We start from the raw sequence: 23,053 nt of genomic DNA on the forward strand, positions 1-23,053 counted from the left end.
TTAATATGGAGTAAATACTTTCTATCTAGTGGTTGTTTGGTGTTTTATGTGAACTGAGTGGGTGCTAGTTCCTAGAGTATCCATATGTCATCATGCCAGTTGTGCTCTTGTTGGAAATATTAGCAAAGTTGCATGACTGAACAGGCATACAAACTGAACTACCTTATCACCTACTAGAGGAGGTTCTTCTGGAAGAGAGCTGTGGCACTCTGGGGTAGTTGAGAAGCTTGTACTACCAGTGGCTCATACATCTGTGATACATGAAGATGCAGAAGACTTCAATTTCCAGGGCTGTCAATTTGATACCTGTCATAAGCACTAAATTAATCTCTTAGAATGCATTTGAAAACCATATGCTTGTAGTACTCAGATCCCCATTAGAGCAATACTGGGCAGCAGTCAGATCACAATATTTTTTTTCTTTCCCTTCCAGGATTCAGGGTTAAGGTTCCACTATGTAGCTGCTGGAGAACGGGGAAAACCACTCATGCTGCTGCTTCATGGCTTCCCAGAGTTCTGGTAAAACTCCCCACTTGTTCTCATTTCATTACAGACATAGTTTACATACTATTTAAATACACTCTACTATTCTCGGTAATTATGTTCAAATAGTCCAGTAAGGGTAAGATTTAAGACTGGACAAACCATTATAACTTAGCATGCATTCATTTTTCCAATTTTACCATATACAAAATGATCTCTAGATGTTCATATAACCTCATAACTCTCCTTCCATTGTAGTTCAGGAAATATTTCTTCATGTGTATACACTTTTCATCTAACTACTAGGAGAGTAATTTTCTCTGTTATAGTAAATTTCAAGGTTAATAAAGCATAAACATTTAGAATGAGTATTCCTGTGTTCAGACCCTATACAAGAGCCCAGGCAGATTCTTAAGTGCAAAGCTTATCAATATATTAGTAAATAATAGCATAGCATACCATATATTTTTAAGACATACAGGCTACGTCTACACTAGCCAAAAACTTCGAAATGACCATGGAAATGGCCATTTCGAAGTCTACTAATGAAGTGCTGAAATACATATTCAGCGCTTCATTAGCATGCAGGCGGCGGCACTTCGAAATTGACGCGGCTCGTTCAGACGGGGCTCCTTTTCGAAAGGACCCCAGCTACTTCGAAGTCCCCTTATTCCCATCTGCTCGTAGGAATAAGGGGACTTCGAAGTAGCCAGGGTCCTTTCGAAAAGGAGCCCTGTCTGGACGAGCCGCGCAGTGGCGAGCCGTGTCAATTTCAAAGTGCTGCGGCCGCCCGCATGCTAATGAAGTGCTGAATATGTATTTCAGTTTGGGGCTAGTGCAGACATAGCCACAGGGAGGGAAATGTATGCTTTTTAAAGGTCTAGGATTTGTTCTGTAGCTTTACTTTTAGGTATCCCTAAAGCAGGCATGGGAAAACTGGCCTGTGGGCCAGAGCTGGCTCCCAGCTTGCTTGGATCTGGTCCATGGTGAGACTTAGGTCTTCCTGTCATAGCAGGGCAAGCTACCACTTGTGCCTCAGTCCTGTGGCAAGTCTCTGAGTTTCAGAGGCATCCCCAGGGCCAGAGCATGATGTCTGGCTCACCCCACTGCAGAGGTGAAGCCTTGAGCTTATTGGGAGCTAGGTCAGTGAATTTGTGGTAGGGTGTTTGGTTTTTTAAGGATCTTTTTTTCTTTTTAGGAGCCAGGCAAGTGAGATTATGTTTGGTTTGGGGACATTCTTCTTCTCACTTGGGTGTGGCCCCCAATTGATTTTTCAGTAGGGCAGCAACTTCCAAAGGAAAAAAAGTTCCCTACCCCGCTACTAAAGGAAAAAGACTCCATTATTAGTTCCCCTGTGGTGACTACATTTTCCTATGCTGAATATGAGACAACAAGTAAAATTATTGCTAAAGTGAGTTCAATGGCAACCAATTGTGCTAAAAACATTCAAAGTAACATCAAGTTGACTGAGCCCCCATTAAAAAGAAATGCTTCATAGTTGTATTCTCTTTATTTGCCCATTTATCTTCAGGGCTTTAGTGTTCACACAGGCAGGGCTGACACACACACATTCCTGTACACCTCTCTCTCTCAGTCTGGGATGACTGACTCCTCCCTCTCTGCTTGGTGCACTTCACCCTCAATGCCTGGCAGGACCCTCTGTGTGAGCCCACCCCTCCTGGCACCATCTCTTCCTGAGGCAAAATGGGGTGGGGAATGCAGGGTCAGCTGCCTCCCATTTCTTCTAGTGTTCACTCCAGAGTATGGCCAACAGCAGCCTTTCCTTCCACATCGTGCAAAAGGGAGGGGATGGGAGATACTTCCAAGCACAGGTGGGGCTGGGGACAGATGATCTGACCTACGTCTTTGCAGAGCTTTTCTCTTCCTGCCTGCCCAGTGTCAAAAGGCAGCGAATATCTCAAGGCTGGGCTGGCCACCAACATAACCCAACCGCCTCATGTCCTGAAGGCTACTCCTATCCTCTGGGTGGTCTTCCCTGAATCCTCTCCCTCAGCAGGCACCCGATGCCCCTGGATGGATGACTAGTTGAGGCTGCCTGGCACATACCCACACTCAGCTGCCACTGCAGCACACAGCCAATGCCAGCCAGAAATGGGATGGGGCAGGGCCCTGCTGGCCTCGTCAGAGGTCGCACTGATTGAGCAGCAGGTGAAGCAACTAGCTCCACACACTGCAACTACAGCCTGCCACGAGCCTTGCACACCCACGCCCATTGTTTGCCTGTGGACCCTCCCACTCACCAATTGTGAGAAGGTGGCTTGTGAGAAGGGCAGTCACTAGGACCTGCCAGTACTGATGCAGGGTAGACAAAATATGGGACAATTGCCTGTTTTTAAGAACAACTTGGGACTCTTGCAGGAGGGTTTAAATACAGGACTATCCCTTTAAAAATGGACTGTCTAGTCACTCCTAAGTTCACCAAGAGATAAATAACATTGGCAGGCACATGAGGAAGCCTGGTGGATCAAAAGTAAACGAAAGCTCAAGAGTTTGTTTATAAGTAAGGCCCTATCAAATTCACAGTCCCTTATGGCCAATGTCATGGCCTTCCGATTTGAACAGTGGTAAATTTCACAATTTTTTCTTTCTAAACCTGAAATTTCAAAATGTTGGTACTTTGGGTCCTGACCCAAAAGGAGACTGTGTGGGTGGGTGGGTCGCAGACCTGTTGTAGGGAGGTCATGGGATTGCCACTCTCCTGTCTGTGCTGCCTTCAGTACTGGGCTCCGAAGGCAGCAAGCACAGAGCTTCCTGCAACCGCAGGAGGTTCCAAGAGGCAGAAGTGGTTTTGATCTCCCTTGTGATGCTGGGAGACACTCCCACACCCCTGCCCATGAGGAGCTCCTGGCTGCTAGTCCTGGCTGTCTTGGAAAGGACAGTTCTTGCTCTATCTTGCACAGCTGCAGAAAGCTCTTTACCCTCTTCCCCATACTCAGCTGCGGGAACCTCAGGATGCTGCATCCTGCATCAGACAGAAATCCACAGCAGGGGGAGAAACCCAGAGGTAAATCTGATTTGGTTCCTCCCCTCTGACCACCAGAGCAGTTTGCAGGGATGGACAAATCCTGTGCTTTCCCTGTCCAGTTGGAGCTAGTAAATCCTCTTTGATGGGGTGCTTCTAGGAACAAGGAGACATCAGCTGTCACAGGGAATGGCTTATTCTGCAGTCCAAAGACCAAGTTTCTAACACTTCTGCCATATCACTCAGGTTATGATGGCTATTTTTAACATCTAATCGGGGTGAGCCCAAACAGTATTCAGAGAATATGTATCCAGCTAAGTAATTCATGGGATTGCCACTCTCCTGTCTGTGCTGCCTTCAGTATTGGGCTCCGAAGGCAGCAAGCACAGAGCTTCCCGCAACCACAGGACGTTCTAAGAGGAAGAAGTGGTTTTGATCTCCCTTGTGATGCTGGGAGTAAATTGTACTTCAGTAAGTGGTCCTCTTCCCAAGCCCCTAGCTTAGTGTTAGGGGTTATTGTTGGTGATGGTGCTATCTTTCAGGTGAGTAACAAAGGGGGTGTTTTTGCCACCTATTGCAATTGAAGATGTAATTATACTTCTTGCAAGAGGAGGCGTGCTAAACTTGTAGACAAATTTTGTAGATAAATTTTAATATCAGAATTTGATATGAATTAATGCTTTAAAGATTCTTCTATTTTTCTTTGGTCTATTTAAAGAAAGTGGAGCTGTCAAGTTAGCTCACTTGCGTGCTTAGAAATGTTTCAGTACCAGTTGTGTAACATACTTTTTACCAGAGCATATCTTAGGATCTTAAATGTTGTGAGAGGGAGCTAGCATAGGACAGAGAAGCATGCTGTCCTTAATTTATGCCTATAATAATGGATTGGCATGGATATAAGTAGGGGCAGTTGCAGAGAAGTGCTTTTATCAACATTAGTTCTGGTAAGTCTGGTGATCTTACTGCTTATTAAAAATATGAATACTCAAGAAATATGAGTGTTATTTTAGTAATAGCTTGTTAACTGAGTAAAGAAATATAGCTATAGAATAACATCTGCCAGCTGATTGAACGTCTACATTTTTAATTTGTGCAAATTCCAGTCAGATATTTGAGACTGTGGAGATTTGTTCCCAACTAACCACCCTATACTGTGAGAAGTTTTTAAAAGCAACAAATTAGTGATAATTGGTAAAGGGGGGATAATTTGCTATGTTTGTGGTTTTAATATAAATTAGAAAACAGTGTGCATCTTCCACTTAAAGCCTGAAGCATTTTATTAAAGCAAAATTGACAAGCCTTTCTGCAGTTTACTAAAATCATTGTAGATCATGCCTTTAGCAACCATCTGTATATTTTTGACTATTCAGATAGAATGTAATATTGACTAGGAAAACTGCTAGATAGGTCATTGTTAACACCAGTGGCAATAAGCTTATACCTGCTGTTTTTAAAAGAAGACAACAGTAATGCATGAGAATAAAATATGTACACTTCAAATACTATAGTTGACTTGTTACTGAATCTATGCAGAACCTTATGTAGGAACTGAGATTTTGTTTTGAAAACATGAGATAAAAGAATAACAATTTAAGACTAGTTTAAAACAGCAGCATACTGGTACTTGTTGGACAGTAACAAGAATGGAAATAACTTTTACTATCACGAAGCTTAGTCGCAAAATCCTCTCGCTTCCAGTATTTCAATTTTATAACTAGGACAAGTGAGATAAACAGTCAGTGCTGGCTTCAGTGAGCAACTGAGGATGCATGTTGACAAAACGTCTGTCAAAATGTCATAATGCACTGACATTAAGGCCCTGTATGGAAAAAAATTAAAATCAATACAAAATCTTATTGGAAGCTACTATAAAAATTAAAATTGGAGTCATATATTCAGATAGCTACATGCCTAGAAGGATGCATGTGAGCTTCTGAATTCCAGAAATAATATGATCAGAAAAACCTAAAATAGCCTGGAGAAAACAAAGGTGTTTACTAACATTTTGAAATTCTTCCTGCAAAGCAGTGGTCTCAGTAGAATCTAGTGATGAGATAAATACTTTAGACATGGAAAGAGATGTTGTATGAAAAGATCAGTAATACAAAGTGCTTTTTTTTATAAAAGAAAGAAAGAAAGAAAGAAAGAAAAGAGCCAGTACTCAGGTGGCTCCCCAGCTCAGGGCTGCCAGGGTCCCCATGGCTGGGGCTGCTGATGAGGCTCTGTGCCCCAGACAGCTCTCCAATGTGGGAATCCACAGCCGGGTCTGCCAAGGTGCCAGTACTCTGTACTGGCACATACCAGCACAAAAAAAGCACTGGTAATACATGTTGAACCCAGAGAAGCTGGTGACAAGGTACTTTTACCGTACGGCCCATGCCTCTGGGATGTGCTTCTTTTGGTGATCTGCCAAGGCTACAGTTTGACAACCGTGAGGATGCTGTGCAAGATCTGTCTGTTCATTGAACCTTTAACTGATTGATGAACTCTTATGACAACAGGATATTGGGCTATCAAAGTGGTATGTCATTAAAAAGAAACATTTATTGTGTCATCTTTTTTCACTTTAATGAGATATTGATGATAACCCACATATTCACCATGGTAAATCTAATGTACTGGGCAGGGTATTTTGATTTTTTTTAAATAAAATTAATTTCTAGAGGCCTCTGTTTATTAAATCTTGTATTTATTGGTAATAACACAGGGCACCTAGGCAGCAGCATGATGGGTATGGTGATATTTGACCTCCCAAATGCTTCATTTATATCTATTTAGGATATTTGCAGTAGGTTAATAGCAAAAGCTAGCTAGCAGGGGTCCATCTTATATTATCCATGGTTAAGGAATCATAGCATTTCTCATATTCCTTGAGTGATGTTATAATATAGGACCTAATTCTTCCAGATATTGAGCACCCCGGATGGTGTTGAGTATCTTCAATTTATATTGATTTTGGTAAGAGCTGAGAGGTAGGAAGCATCTTTCAGAATGCTGGCCCACTGTCTTTTATCATTTTATACCTTTTTTATCCAGTTATAAACTATTATTTCTTAACCCAAGAATAACTCAGATCTGTTTCTGGATGCTTATTAAACTCTTTCTCACTCTACATTTCTTTTAAAGTGAGTAATTTCTATCCTTATTCTCCATAGAAACACAAGCAGTGAAATACCACATGCAGTACTGACGCGCTGACAGCTGTTAATCTTTATTGTTCTGGGAGAGTTTAGAGTGACTGAATAAGGACATTGATAAATATAGCACCGATGATGAACCATAGAATATCAGTTGATCAAATTAACTTGTGACATATTTTATTAATCCTTTGCTTTACATAGTAAATGTGCTGTTCTCTCTTCTCCTCCTTCTGCCCTCCTGAAACCCAAATGAGTTCATCTTCTCATTCAAGGCCCAATTTACTGGTCCATTCTAGCCCTGTCTGGTTCAGGAAGAAGCTGACAGCAGAAGTATCTCTCCATATCACATATTCTGGGGCCAGCTGCACCCTCAGAAGTACAGAAGTGTCAAGGAAACCCTAATTTTTGCCAGCTACCTATGGCATCAAGGAGTCATTCCAGAAGCCGTGAATAACCAGACCATAGAGACAGTCTGGTTATACCCTCTTTCCCCCGCTATGCTGTCTGTCTGAGGGACTTCAAGAAGATGACTGCGTAGAACTGCTCATATTAGTTCATCTTCCCCTTCAGGTTCCCCTTCTAGTGGGAATTCCCAACTAGACAGCACCACTGTGCTGGGGCAAAAAGGGGCCATACATAACAGTCAAGCAAGTAGAATTTAATTTCACCTCATTCTGGAGGCAGTACCACTGACTGAATTCTAGTATTCTTCCATATAATCTTAACTAGAACTTTTTTCTCCTTTATTAGGTATTCTTGGCGCCATCAACTTCGGGAATTTAAAAGTGAATATCGAGTTGTGGCACTGGATTTGAGAGGTTATGGAGAAACAGATGCTCCTTCTCACCGGGAGAATTACAAGATAGATTACCTAATTACAGATATAAAGGATATTTTGGACTCTCTAGGTGTGTTAGCAGAAGTCAAATTGCCCAAGTTGTCAATTCTATTTAATTTGTCACAGAAATATGACTAGCCATCCTGTGATTTTAAAAACATTTCCAAGATGATTGGGTTTTTTTAAAATGTATGTAGGTATCTGGGGCTATTGTCTATGTAAACTTGATTCACATATATTTGACATATTTTATAAATTTTTATCTGTATTAATTTTTAAATGAAAAGTGTGAAAAGTTTTGTTTTTAATTCAATATGCCTGAATCAGCATAGGGAATGTGCAAACTTGCTATTCAATCAAATGCAAAACCTTGAAGATGCTTTTATATGTCCACATCCTGCAATGGAATCTGGTAGCAGGGCTGGATCCAGTAGTATAGCCTCCTACTGAGTCCCACTGAAGTCAGTCTACCTCCACTTAATATTGACTAATTGCATTTAGCGAATCCAATTGCACTTACGAGCTACGTCTACAATAGAGAGATTTGTCGATAGAAGTTACTGTCGACAGATTGCAGCCACGCACGAAAGTGGATCGCTCTGCTAATCCGCTCTGTCAACAGAGAGCAGCCAGACCGCCCAACCACTCTCTCAGCAGAATGGCCAACTGGAAGCACAGCAGGCAGGGCTGCCTAGGGACACAGAAGCCATGTCTGTTGATAGAGGCCCCCAAGGAGCATCCACGCAGCTTTTTTGTCAACACATTCTGTCAAGAAAGGCATTGTGCCTCATGGGGGAGAGGCAGAAGGCTGTCGATAAAAGTGCCAAGTTCTGCTGAGTTACTGTTGAGAGAACACATTTTAGTGTGGACACTCAGTGAGTTTTGTCGACAAAACCCTCTAGTGTAGACATAGCGACAGAGTCTCGCTACTAGAAGACAGAAACCAAAACTATGTTGAGATTTTCTGGCATTACAATGCAAAGTGAATGTGCTCTACCCGCTAAGTGACAGCAGTGTAGGTGCTGTATAATGTTATTAAAAAGGAAGACAGCTCACTAAAAGTTACTGCATGTACACAATAGCCTGTTCTCAATATTCAGCTGTTTTACAGTTCATTTATGTGCTCCCTTAGAGATACAAATCTCACAGCGCTGGAAGGGACCTCAGAAGGTCATTGAATCCAGTCCCCTGCCCTCTGAGCAGGACCAAGCACCATCCTTTTTTTTTTTTTAACTTAAATTACCCTATTTGCCCCAGATCCCAAAATGGCCTCCTTAAGGACTAGACTCACCACCCTGGGTTTAGCAAGCCAATGCTCAGCCCTATGAGCTATCTCATGTACAGGCCAAACCATGGCTCAGCCTCCACAGCTGTGAAAAGGGAAATAGGAGGCTGTAAGGTACCCCTACTTCCTTGCCTAGGTTATGTGTACCGCAAGTCGCAGCACAGGGAGGGAAGCAGGCTCTGTAAAGCTGCTGTCTCTCCAAGGGAAAATTGAACTGTGCTAGATATAAGCACAGCATGGGATATTCCTCTCTTGAGCAATGGTGATCCAGAGGCAGATTGTAACTCTGAGTCATTACCCTTCCCCAGCTGCACTAACACCAATTTAGGAAACATTAGGCAAACTGCAAAGTGATGATGTAGCCCTGAGGTTTGAATTTAGAGCTGGTATGAAAATTTTGAATGCCACCTAAAGATGGGGCACGATATCACAAACTTTGGTGCTTTTTAAGCAGCTCTAGTTTTCTTAAATTCTTGCACAAGGCCATAGTTGTGCTATGTGCAGTATTGTGTTTTCTCATTAGAAGCCCTGCTTCATAGGGACTTAAAAGTTTCTAGAAGAAAAATGCCTCAATTTTCCCCTGCTCGTTCTTGCTCCGGAGATAAACTATTTTGAAAAGTCAGGCTAAATCAAAAGTGGATAGGTAGTTTTTTATCAGAGAGCAGATAAAAGATGTGTGTCCTACTTTGACATTTTTCTCTTGCTTGCTGTCAGAGGACTCCAAATAATTTGAATTTTACACATCTGACTTGGCATGTATAGAGAGTGTTTTAATTCTCAGTAAGGAACCAGGGGTTTGCCATATAGGACTCTCTGGCTACGTCTACACGTGCCCCAAACTTCGAAATGGCCATGCAAATGGCCATTTCGAAGTTTACTAATGAAGCGCTGAAATGCATATTCAGCGCTTCATTAGTATGCGGGCGGCAGCGGCGCTTCGAAATTGACGCGCCTTGCTGCCGCGCGTCGCATCCAGACGGGGCTCCTTTTCGAAAGGGCCCCGCCTATTTCGAAGTCCATGAGCTCATGGGAATAAGGGGACTTCGAAATAGGCGGGGCCCTTTCGAAAAGGAGCCCCGTCTGGACGCGCCGCGCGGCGGCAAGGCGCATCAATTTCGAAGCGCCGCTGCCGCCCGCATGCTAATGAAGCGCTGAATATGCATTTCAGCGCTTCATTAGTAAACTTCGAAATGGCCATTTGCATGGCCATTTCGAAGTTTGGGGCACGTGTAGACACGGCCTCTGAGTTATGAAATAAAAGGTAGAATTTCCAAAGCACAGTAGTTTTGGATTAACTCTTCTGATTAGTCAGTGGTCAAATTCCTACTGATCTCAGTGGAAGCATAATTAGGCCAGTGCTTTGCACTTTTGAAATTCCCACCTAAAGAGAATATGAATAAGTAAAGAAGTGCTCTGAGCCAGTGTAATACACCACCATCTCCCTACCTGTTTAAGTGTGAAATAAGTGTGGCTAGCTGGGAATAATTCCCACCTTTACAATGTGACAGTATTGAGAGTTTGAATACAATTGTGGCAGAAATGCTCTCATACATTAAGATGACCTATGTCACTTATGTGGGAGGGAGGGGCACGGCCATGTACATTTGTAGTGGAAACCATTGTTTTAATTTCCTGCTTAAATTACAAGCATAGTGCTCACGAATTGCCTTTTTGTGTTTAACAAAGGAAGTGTTACACATTTTTACAATGGCAGTGTGGATAATTGACTAAGAAAAAAATGAAGAAGTTGGAAGTATTATTAACAAATATGTGGAAACATTTATTTTTGTTGAACTGTCATTATTTTATGTGTTAATTCCTTCTGATATAACTGTCAGTAAACAAATGTCAAAATCTGTTTCTATGTGGCAGGGTACAATAAGTGTATGCTGATTGGCCATGACTGGGGTGGAATGATTGCTTGGTTAGTTGCTATTTGTTACCCAGAGATGGTGACCAAGCTTATTGTGGTTAATTTCCCTCATCCCTCTGTATTTACAGGTGAGTTTTACATTATTTTTATATTAAGGTAAGATATTCACATTTTCGCTAAGCAGGCAGATTTAGTGCTTATTGAAGGACAGATTTGGAGAGGCACTGCACATGTAGGTATCTTAATGTAAAAGAAAAAAGAAAGAAAATTGTAAATGTTCAGCACTTCTCGGAATCTGTCCCTTATTTAAATGAAGTTTAAAGCTGTCAAACATTTTGCATTAAAGTCTAATTTTGTAGCTGTGCGTGAGGAGAGTAGCACGTAGATATACTGGCGTTTTGTTTTTGGAAATCTGTGCCCTGATTTTCACTTACACTCAGGCTGTTTTACATGGCTCTGGCAGTTCAAAGGTGCCTTGAGGTGGATGCAAATGCTCCATTTCATTGCCACAGTGGTGTAAAACCAGAGGTGGATTAAGATTTTTAAGATCCCAGGGCAGAGTCAGTGGGGGCCCCTCCTGCAGTACCTGCTGCCAGGTTCTCCTGCCAAGGAGCAGGGCTTGCACCACTCCACCTGCTCAACACTCCTGTATAGCGGCATTGGGAAGAGGGGTTTTCTCTACTTCCTGCCAGGAGAGCTGGGCAGGTGGAGAGGGGCAAGTCCTCGCACCCCAACCTTGCCTGTTCCTCATGCATCCAGCACTACGCCTCTTGGATATGCTGCTTTTTCCCTTTCCCTTGGGCTACATCTACACTAGCACACTATGTCGAAGTAGCCTATTTCGAAGTAAGAACATTGAAATAGGCTAGTTGGACACGTATTGTCCACACATCCTCCAGGACTAGTGCTGTCGACGTTCAACATCAAAGTAGCGATGGGAATGTTGAAAGGAGCCGCCCCGGAAGGAAATGCGGAGCGTCCACACAAACAAGCACTCTCCGTCGGAATAAGGGGCCAGCAAAGCCTGTGGACAGGGTCACAGGCTTGAGTAGCCCTTCTGGGGCCACAGCAAGCCGCTCCCTTAAAGGGCCCCTCCCAGACACACTTGGCCTGCACAGCATGAGGTCCACAGAGCCAACAACCAGTTGCAGACCCCCTGCACACAGCGTGGACCCCCAGTTGCAGCAGCAGCCAGAAGCCCTGGGCTGAGGGTGCTGCCCGCGGCGACCATAGAGCCCTGCAGGGGCTAGACAGAGCATCTCTCAATCCCTCTGCTGATGGCTGCCATGAAGGACCCCACTATTTCGATGTAGTGGGACGCGGATCGTCTACACATGCCCTACTTCGACGTTTAATGTCGAAGTAGGGCGTTATTCCCATCTTCGGATGGGAATAGCGATTTTGACGTCTCGCTGCCTAACGTCAGTTTCAACGTCGAAGTAGCGCACGACACGTGCAGACGCGACGCGTGCTATTTTGACGTTGTGCCAACTACTTCGAAGTAGCTGGCTAGTGTAGATGCACCCTTAGTACTGTATGTTGCTGAGCCCCTCCATTCTCCCTGGCCTGAGGACGTTTACCCCTTCTCCAGGCTCTGCTCTCTGAGGATACAGGATATGGCCTGGCATAGCCCAGCTTCATCGAGGACCGAGGCCATTGCTCTCAGTGTGCCATTGTTAGCCAAGGGCAGGCATGTGGCACAGTTTTCTCTTCCTCTCCTTAGACACGTACTGTTGATCCCATCCCAACCCCATAACTGCTGTGCTTTGGAGCTGCTGTGGTAGTGCCCCTGCTCTCCTGGCACCTCAGTACTGTTCCATGGTAGGACACTTGCTGTTTTTCCCAAGACAGTGAATAGGCCAGACTCATCAGTGAACTGAGGCTTCTCTGTGGGACTGGGGCATGTCAATGTGGGAGTCATTAGAGCTCTTTGTGAATGGGGTAAACTTTCCTCACATGCCTTGTGGCATCCCTGCTAGGGAGCAGGGAAAGCCCCAGCACCCCGGCCCTGCTCCCTGTTAGAAGCACTAAGTGGGCATAATGGGGCGAGGCTCTGTACCCGAACCCTGCTTCTTGGCAGGAGTGCTTGGTGGGCAGAGCAGGTTGGGCACAGGGACACCCATTTTTCCAGGGCCCCTGGGTATGGGCTCCCTTGGCTCACTGGTTAATCCACGACTGTGTAAAGCAGCCTCAATGTGAACGAGAATCAGGCACCTACAATCTTCTTCATTTAGACAACAAGTGAACTTGAGTTTTGTGATATTATACTACACTGTGCCTTATCATAACAAAACCATCATCCTTATTAGAGGCCCACGACTGTACTAGCATAGAGTTGAAGGGAAGGGTTTTGGTTGATTTGTAGAATTGTGCAGTGAGGTCTGCACAGAGAATATCTGCTGTACGCCTGGCTCTGGCCAGTGCTGCTTGAGTTATACTTTCTCATGCATTAAATGTACATACAATTTTTAAATGTCCATTAGCATCTTAATACATTTCTTTAATGGCTGACCTGTTTTTTCTAATTCAAAATTCATGGCCTGACCCCACCTCTCTCAAAATATTTAACAGAGAATTAATAAGATCTTTACTTTTATCCTACTTGGTGTAAATAAGATTGTAATGCTGGTGTAAAACCAGCATAAATGAAATCAGAAGCAAGCCCTAAAACTCAATTTGTTTTAACATATATACTCAGGTGGCCTTCCGAGACTACTAAGGATTATTTTAATGAATAATTAAGATACACTTTCTAAAATAAAGTTTTATCTTGTACCACTGGAACCAGATGAAGTTTCATCAGTAACTACATTTGGAACAGGAGCCAGGCTCTGGGTTAAAGTACACTCTGTGATGTCATAGACTTCTTGATGTGTGTATTTGTCCACTTGATTAGTAGTTCATACAATCAACTCTGTAATTTTCAGTGGACTTGCCAGTCAATCACATGAATTAATTAGGTTCTACTGTGCACTGAATAAACATGTTCATATTATAAATCAATTATTCTGAGAACCATAAACATCATTGTAATGCCCAGTATATGGAAAGTCTGACTTCCTGCTCACATTTTTTTTTTCATAAATTTCATTTTAAAATAGCAGTAAGATATTCTGAACCATGCATTTCTAAGGAATTTTTAGGGTTGTGCCCTATAACACCATTGTGGGCTTTCCATAATCACTTAGTCTAATACTTCATATAATTTCTTTTTAAGCAATAGCAATAACAGATCTTTGACAGTTCCCCAAAGTTTGCACTTCAAGATTGACTGACTTCCATAGCATTCACATGTCCCAACATCAGAGGACCATAAGTACTACCAATGATCACTGCTGAAGTCTGCATATTAGAAAATAGTGAGTTACCTTTTTCCAATAATGAACAGATCTCTATAGTCCTCCTTATAAATTTATAATATTTAAATGAAAACTTCAGAGATCAGGCAATACTGAAAATATGTTAGTTTACCATTTTCTTATAAGGGAGAAAAGTCAAGTGACCCTGACCAGCAATTTTGGAGACCTGTCAAAAATACAATAGGTGACACAATTTATGAATTTACAAAAGAAGAAAGTTTGCAAGAGTTATTTGGGACTATTGAACTATTAAATATGATTAATTATGTTTTAAAGAGCAATCCCTCTTCATCTATATTGACTGATTATCAGGGATGAGCTCTAATTTTGTAGGTATAATTTTGCATTTCTAAATAATTGTGTGTGTAACTTTACATCTACGAATGATAACCTTTAAACTTGACCCATGCCCACCAATGGGGGAAGGGGGAGAAAAGAGAGCAAAGGGGACAACGGCCCCAGAGCCCAGCAATTCTACAGGGCCTTGGGCTCTGGGCTGCTGCTGCTGCTGCTATTGGGGCCTTTAAACTGCCTGTGGAGCTCTGGGCAGCCTACTCCAGGCAGGGATAAGAGTACAGGCTATGGCAAGGCAGCACTATGGGTGGCATTGAGTGCTGGCTGTCACAGCCCTGTCCCTGTTGCCCAAGGTCCTCACTTATCATGGGAGCACAGAATCAGCTTCCCTACACCTTGCCTGGGGGGGCTGGCAAGTCTGTCAGCTCTCATGCTTCCATCTAGTTACTATATTTGCTCCTTAATTTTTTTAATTTGTACATGCAACTCATTGCAGGCAGAGGTGCACCTGCAAAAAATGGAGGTTTATCTGAGATCCTTAATAGCTTTTCAGTTATATTGTTTCCTTTGTTCTGTGTCCTTCCACTGTGCTAATGAAGGGATTATACAGTATCTTGGTTACACGCACATATATAATTGGAGATACACATCTCCTAGAACTAGAAGGGACCTTGGGAGGTCATCTAGTCCAGTCCCCTGCCCTTTTGGCAGGACCAAGCACCATCCCTGACATCTATTTGCCCCAGTCCCTAAATGGCCTTCTCAAGGATTGAGTTCACAACTGTGGGTCTAACAGGGCCAATGCGCAAGCCACCGAGCTATCCCTCCCCAAAAAGTTCTGCTACGAAAGATTCAGAACGTTAATTCTTTCACTAATAGGACTGATTCCATATTTAAAGACATTAAACTTATCATCTACATCATCTCTGTGCATCACATTTGTGAGAGGAGAAATATTTAAAATATTTGTTTTTCATTCTTTTTGTACAATTAAAAAGCATTTTGATTAATAAAAACAGGTTCTTTTAATTAAACTGATCAAAATCCTGAACATTAGCCTCCTTTGCTGATTTTTTTTGGTCAGGTCTTTCTTTTGCTGCTTACTTAAGATATATGTAAGAAGAAATATATTACATTTTAATGGCCAGTATTCATATACTTATATTTAAACCTATATTCATTCCTTATCACATAGCATTCCTAAATTAGTAACTTTAAAACGTACTTTTAATTCTTAAAAATAGTGATATTGATGGCAATTTTATCAGCTTTCATTTTTAATTCATGGGTATTTTTGTTTCAGAATACATTCTGCAACATCCTTCACAATTGATTAAATCTGGTTACTACTTCTTTTTCCAAATGCCTTGGTTTCCTGAATTCGTATTTACGGTAAATGATTTCAAGGTAAGCAATATGAGTGCTCTTATTTATGTTTAACGTGCTGCTAATGATGGAAAAACTGCCACCTATTTTGATCTCTTCTGGTAGTATGATGATTATGGAAAAATTAATGATGGTTGGTAAAAATTGACTACAATTCTGCATTTTTGTGGCTTTATTTTAGGGCTAGTATTTAACAGACTCTTGCACACATGGATAGAAAGGAGCATATGCCAATATTGGCAGCCTTAGGAGATCATGAATCAGACTGAAAAAGGGAGATATTTTTATGTTCTTATGTTCTTAAAAAGACTGTATTACGGGTTCTTCATCTGTCTTTGATTTTTGAACTCCCCCAGCCTATCATCAGTGTTGTGTGACAGTGTTGCCCACTTTCCCAAATTGATTGTTTAATCAAAACAAAAAAGCAGTCCAGTAGCACTTTAAAGAATAACAAAATAATTTATTAGGTGATGAGCTTTCGTGGGACAGACCCACTTCTTCAGAATGTAAAATTATTTTGTTAGTCTTTAAAGTGCTGATGGTCTGCTTTTTTGTTTTGATAGCATGTAGGCTAGCACGGCTTTCTCTCTATGATTGTTTAATGTGATTTTGGCCACTACTAAAATCACATGCTCTGGCCAAAATCATGTAACTGGTGAAAAAAAGTGAATTTTGGCAATACTGAGAGTGCATGTGCATATGTGTGTATTTACACAATTATTTACTTAAGCTTCATCCTTGCTTTTGTCTTCCTGGTATGCACTCCAATAAATCTTCACACCACTTCCTTCCAGTGCTATACTGTGCTCGGAGGTGTGACTGAAGTACATGTAGAAATACCTAAGCTAGCTAGATGAATGCTAGTTTGTGTATGCTTATGTGTACTGAAGGTACAAACTCCATTGCACAGACACACCATGGCTATGTCTACATGTGCCCCAAACTTCGAAATGGCCATGCAAATGGCCATTTCGAAGTTTACTAATGAAGCGCTGAAATGCATATTCAGCGCTTCATTAGCATGCGGGCGGCAGCGGCGCTTCGAAATTGACGCGCCTTGCCGCCGCGCGGCGCATCCAGACGGGGCTCCTTTTCGAATGGGCCCCGCCTACTTCGAACTCCCCTTATTCCCATGAGCTCATGGGAATAAGGGGACTTCGAAGAAGGTGGCATCCTTTCAAAAAGGAGCCCCGTCTGGACGCGCCGCGCAGCGGCAAGGCGCGTCAATTTCGAAGCGCCGCTGCCGCCCGCATGCTAATGAAGCGCTGAATATGCATTTCAGCGCTTCATTAGTAAACTTCGAAATGGCCATTTGCATGGCCATTTCGAAGTTTGGGGCACGTGTAGACACGGCCCATATGTCAATAGAGTAAACCATCAAGAAGCACAATTTCAGTTTGCACTAACCTCACAAGTTAAGTGCAAATGGAAACCGCCCCTCCCCCAGCCCTTGGCATCCACAGCTAGGGAGCCTGGTGGGCACACAGCTGGGAGAAGCTGGAGGCTGCATGGTTGCACCCCCTGTTTCTCCCAAGTGCTCACCCCCACCCTCCAGCCAAAGACCTCCAATTTACGCAAAATTTGATTTATGCGGAGGTTGCCCAGCATGCAACCTCTGCATAAATCGAGGGATTACTGTAGCCAGATTCTTTCACACCCATTGCACATGTGAGTGTCCACTCAAGACAATGAAACATCCTCAGAAATGTTAGCACTTTTCTCCATCAGATCCAAATTCAAAATGTTGACAATTTAACTTCTTTTACCTACAGTACAGCAGCTTCTAAAGAAGTGTGGTTATTTGAAAGAGAAAATTTCTGACAGCCTGGAATATGGAATGTTTTTCTGTGGAAAGAGCCACCTATATAACCTATGGAGTCAGACCCCCAAAACAAGACAAAACAAAAACAAAATAAATGCCAATGAGTTTAAAGGAAGCATAATACTTCCTTTGAATCCATTTGTTTAATTTAAAAATGTTTTCCCACTGTGACACTAGAAATCTGCGCCTGGAACTTATGTTTGCTTGTGACACTGTAAGAACCCACTGTGAAGGAGTTTTGTCTTATTCACGTATATTTTAATACTCTGAAATAGTTTTCACCACCAGGCCTGTAAATGGGAGGGTTGTGGGGCAAAGATGGCAGTTGCCTCTGGGCCCAGCATTTCAAAGGGTCCCGGAGTGCCAGTCACTGCTGCTGCTGCTACTTTAGCAGTGTCGGTGGCCAGAACTCTGGGCCCCTTTGAAATGCTGTGGAGCTCTGTGCCACCACTCCACGTGTGACTCTGAAGGAGACTCTGACTGCCGTAAGCCCTGCTCCTTCTGCCTTTGGCCCCACCCCTTCCAGGGACTTGGAGGTGGGCTCCCCACCCACATAGCCCCAGGGCCTACGGCGGCTCTCACTGAAGTAAGGACATTCTAAACTTCATTATTTATAGCTGCACAAAAAGTAGCTTAACCATTCAAACCGGTTCAAAGGGAGAAATACAATCATCTTTGTTTTGCTATTCAGAATTTCTAGATATCAGAGGTGCTCTTTTTTTTTTTTTTTTGGTAGATTCTGAAAAACTTATTTACAAGTCGTACGACTGGAATTGGAAGGAAAGGCTGTCGATTAACAGCAGAGGATATTGAAGCTTATCTTTACATCTTTTCTCAACCTGGGGCGCTAACTGGACCCATTAATCACTACAGAAATATTTTCAGGTCAGTATAATGTTCATAAACCAAGCAAAGCATCTGAGACAAATCCTTTAAATCCAAATATATTATCTATTGCCCCAAGGGCAGGAGAAGAGGTAAATCTGTTCTGAAACCAAGGATCTTTAGCAGATAACACACTTAAGGTATATCTACACTAGGATATTATGTCAAATTTGTTAAGGTCAATTTTGTGTCACACAGTTTTGCAAAGTCAAAGGTGCATGTCCACAATTACAGATGAAGTCGATACAATGTGTCCTTGTCAGGTTTGATAGTTTTGACTTTGTCAGTAATGTACTATGGCCACCACATATCCTGCTGCTCCCTTGTGGGTTAAGCTCCCAATCTAACTGGACAAAAAAAGTGCTGTGAGTGGTTCTGGGTCTGTATTGTCAGCTTTCCATAGTGCACTCATCTCCTCTTCCTCCCTTTGGAAAGCAAACACAAAAAGTGTTTTCACACCCTTTCTTCATGTTCATGCAGATGCCACTGCAAGGCTATAATGGAACCTGTCCGGTTTCAAACTGTTGTAGCAAGTACTGTGAGCACCTCACACATTGTGCTGCAGTATATGCAGAGCCTAAGCAGTCTTCAGAGCAATTAAGACTCTGAGGAGGACATGGACATACACAAATGTGAAACACTAGGGAGGAGGAACAGAGAGATGCTGGCTGCACTGGATGCTTTGTACAGTGGAGCACTGGTTCTGGTGCCATGAAACAAGCTCAAACTGGTAGGACCACATTGTCCTGCAGTTCTGGGATGATCAGCAGTGGCTACAAAACTTATGCATACGTAAGGCCACGTTCATGGAACTTTATGAATTGTTTGCCCTGCTCTGAAGTGCAGCAATACCAAAATGAGACCTGCTCTGGCAGTTCAGAAGTGAGTGGCAATTACTCTGTGGAAGCTTGCAGTGCAAACAGCTAATGGTCAGTGGGCCATCAATTCAGAGTGGGCAAATCTACAATGGGGGCTGCTGTGACCCAGGTAGCTAAGGCAATCAATACCTTTGTGCTATGAAAGATGGTGAATCTGGGAAATGTGCACAATATAGTGGATGATTTTGCTGTGATGGGTTTCCTTAATTGCAGGGCAATACATTGAATGCACATCCCTATCTTGGCACCAAACCATCTTGCCACAGAGTATATAATCTGCAAGGGGTACTTCTGGATGGTGTTGCAGGGGTTGGGGAGTCACAAGGATCATTACACTAACATCAATATGGGCTGGATGGGAGATGTGCCTGATATGCACATCTTTAGGAATTCTGGTCTGTTCTGAAAGCTGCAGAATGGAACTTTCTTCCCAGATCAGAAAATCACCATTGGAGAACTGGAGATGCCAATAGTAATTCTGGGAGATCCATTTTATCCCTTGCTCTCTTGGCTCGTGAAGCCATACACAGGCAGCCTGGACTGCAGTAAGGAGCAGTTCAAATACAGGCTGAGCAAGTGCATAATGGTAGTAGAATGCGCATTTGGCCATTTAAAAGACAGATTCAGGAACCTCCTGACTTGGTTAGACCTTAGCGAAACCAACATTTCCCTTGTGGTGTCAGCTTGCCGTGTGCTCTGTAACTTATGTGAAAATTCATGTTAGGCTGGAGGGCCAAGACAGATCACCTGGCCACTAATTATGAACATTCAGACACCCGTGCAATAAGGAGAACACAGCGAGGGGCACTGTTAATCAGGGAGGCTTTGAAAAACAACTTTATGAATGACCAGACAGTGATATGACTGTCCTGTTTGTTGCTCTTAAGGAGGTGCCCTCTTCATGATGTGTGTAACCCTCCCCTAGCCCGCTGTGCAGCACAAGCAATAAAGACACTGGTTTTTGTAAGCTTAATCGTTTTTATTCAGGGGACAGTAAAGGGGTTTATGGTGGGGCTTTGGAGGTGTGCAAGCAAGGGCAAGAGCGATTTTGCAATCGCAGGTGGGGCAATGTCAGACTTCTGCTCTCAGAAGCACCTCTGGGAGTGGAATTCAAGGCTGCTCTTGACCTCCACCCCTCCTGCAGTTTGGGGTGCTGATAGGGAGGATGGTATGGAACACAGTGAGGAGGACATGTAATTCATAGAATCATAGGGCTGGAAGGGACTCAGGCGGTCATCTAGTCCAGCCCCCTACAGGATCAACCCCAACCAAGTCATCCCAGCCAGGACCCCTGTGAGCCGATGCCCAGGTGCCAGCTAAGGGTCTGGTGGGGCAAAGGGGGTGATGCCGCACCAGCAGCTACACTAAGCAGCCAGGGCAGGCTGGGTTCTTTGGTTTGTGTTTAGTCCGGGTACAGCAGCAAGAGGAAAATTACACTTAGAGAGGCTTTAACAGTTACTTTTATTTATACAAAGATTGTTTCTATGATTAAAGTACAAGTTAGTACTCGCAGTTTTTAAAGGGGAAACAACACAATTTAACTTAAGAAAAGTTTTAGACAAACTAGCTAGCTTAAACTAATACAAGTAATGTGTACACAAGAAAGGCACATTGCGGGTGTGATTTTCACCCCTGCCTCTTAGACCTGGTGAAACCAGAGTCTTTCCCTCAGTTCCTATAGGAAAGAAGTGTAATACAGGTGTAATTCTTACTCCTGCCTCCTAGATCCAGTGTGACCCAGAATCTTTCTCTCAATCCCTCGGGAAGAAGTAGATACGAACCAGGCGTCCCCAGTCTCGGGAGTTAATTCCAGACCTGGCCAGCAGGTGTAGGTGATTGAAACTCAAAGCGGGGGTTGGGTGCCAAGCCCCTTTATACCCCTTTTGTCACGTACGCTTCTTCCTGGTCTCAAGTGGCCAATTGGGAGGAATGTGTTTTGAACCCCAGGTTTCCCAGGGAAGGTGCAAGGCTCAATTTCCACCTGTGAATTGTGGACAATTGGGCACCTTTGGAGGTGATGGGCGGAGGTTCCCCGTTTTTCCTGGGGAAGTGATCAGGCATGTCAATCACCGAGATCAGCCAGAAGGGCGGCCATTAGCTAGCCCATCATTCACTGTCTGGTTTTTGTCTATAGTAGAGAGGCTGAGCGAGACAGCACACCTGCATTCCCAGGACATCAAAGGCTACCTGTCTCCCCTGCTTATTTCTCTCTCTGTCTCTCCCAGTGGGGGGAGGGGAGAAGAAGAAAAGGCCAAATGTGGGGTTCATGTCTGGCTACAACCCCATCAAGCCAGGACTCAAAAAACTCTAGGGATGGAGACTCCACCACCCCTCTGGGCAATGCATTCCAGTGCTTCACCACCCTCCAGCTGAAGTAGTTTTTCCTAATATCCAGCCTACTCCTCTCCTTCTGTAACTTCAGACCATTGCTCCTCGTTCTGCTGTCTGGCACCACTGAGAACAGCAACGAAGGGTCCTGTGGCACCTGATAGACTAACAGAAACGTTTTGAGCATGAGCTTTCGTGAGCACAGACTCACTTCATCAGATGCATCAGATGCATCTGATGAAGTGAGTCTGTGCTCACGAAAGCTCATGCTCAAAACGTTTCTGTTAGTCTATCAGGTGCCACAGGACCCTTTGTTGCTGTTACAGATCCAGACTAACACAGCTACCCCTCCGATACTTGACACTGAGAACAGTTTCTCACCATCCTCTGTAGAGCTCCCCTTTAGGAAATTGAAGGCTGCTATTAAATCTCCCCTCAGTCATCTCTTCTGTAAACTAAACAAGCCCAAATCCCTCAGCCTCTCCTCAGACGTCATGTGCTCCAGCCCCTTAATCATTTTTGTTGCCCTCACTGAACCTGCTGCAGCACATTCACATCCTTTTTATACTGGGGAGGGGCGGCACGGAAAACTGGACGCAATATTCCAGATGTGGCCTCACCAGTGCCGAACAGAGGGGAACAACCACTTGTCTAGGTCTGCTCGAAATGCTCCTCCCAATGCACTCCCATATGTTGTTAGCTTTCTTGGCTACAAAGGCACATTGTTTATTCATGTCCAGGCTTTCATCCACCTAACCCCTAGGTCTCTTTCCACTGTACTGCTGCTTAGCCAGTCAGTCCCCAGCCTATAACAATGCTTGGGATTCTTCCATTCCAAGTGCAAGCCTCTACACTTCTTCTTGTTGAACTGCATCAGATTTCTTTTGGCCCAATCCTCCAATTTATCCAGGTCACTCTGGATTTTATCTCAACCCTCCAACAGATCTACCTCTCCCCCTAGCTTTGTGTCATCCGCAAACTTGCTGAGGGTGCAATCGAGTCCCTCATCCAGGTACTTAATAAAGATGTTGAACAACACCAGTCCCAGAATCGAGGCAGACAGCACTCCACTTGAAACCAACCGCCATCCAGATATTGAGTAGTCATGGTCTGCAGTGGGGCTCTGTGCTCTAGTACCGGGCACCTCAGGACCTCTGTTTTCTGCCTCATCAGCTTCAACACTTCCTTCTGTATCTGAACTTCATGCTCTCTGAGCTCTCTCCTGTCTTCCTGTCTCCCCCCATCATCCTTCTGATCTGCCCTCCTCTCTTTCAGGGTGGTTCTCCTCCATTCATTTAAATGTGCCCTGTCCATGTGAGTGGCTTGCATCTACTCTAGGCACATATCTTCTTCCCTTTGTTTTCTCCTTTGGATCTGTGCAAGTCTAATAGCTAGACAGGGAAGCAGTGGTCAACAAGTCCAGCTTTGAGCACACTGCAACAACACACAAGTGAAGGACAGACATTAAGGAGGTACATTTACTTTAGATAAGTTTTACA

At 43.6% G+C, this 23,053-nt stretch overlaps 1 protein-coding gene across 1 annotated transcript in view; it reads left to right on the plus strand.

Moving 5' to 3' along the window:
* EPHX4 (epoxide hydrolase 4) overlaps positions 1-23,053 on the plus strand; it is a 43,462-nt gene that overhangs the window by 6,936 nt on the left and 13,473 nt on the right. Inside the window, exons 2-6 of the mRNA XM_075003430.1 lie at positions 434-519; positions 7,357-7,514; positions 10,602-10,730; positions 15,559-15,662; positions 18,200-18,348. Of these exons, the coding sequence (XP_074859531.1) occupies positions 434-519; positions 7,357-7,514; positions 10,602-10,730; positions 15,559-15,662; positions 18,200-18,348 (626 nt within the window). The remainder of the gene's footprint in view (positions 1-433; positions 520-7,356; positions 7,515-10,601; positions 10,731-15,558; positions 15,663-18,199; positions 18,349-23,053) is intronic.

Source organism: Carettochelys insculpta, chromosome 9 (assembly GCF_033958435.1).
Source record: "Carettochelys insculpta isolate YL-2023 chromosome 9, ASM3395843v1, whole genome shotgun sequence".
NCBI classification, from domain to species: Eukaryota; Metazoa; Chordata; order Testudines; family Carettochelyidae; genus Carettochelys; species Carettochelys insculpta.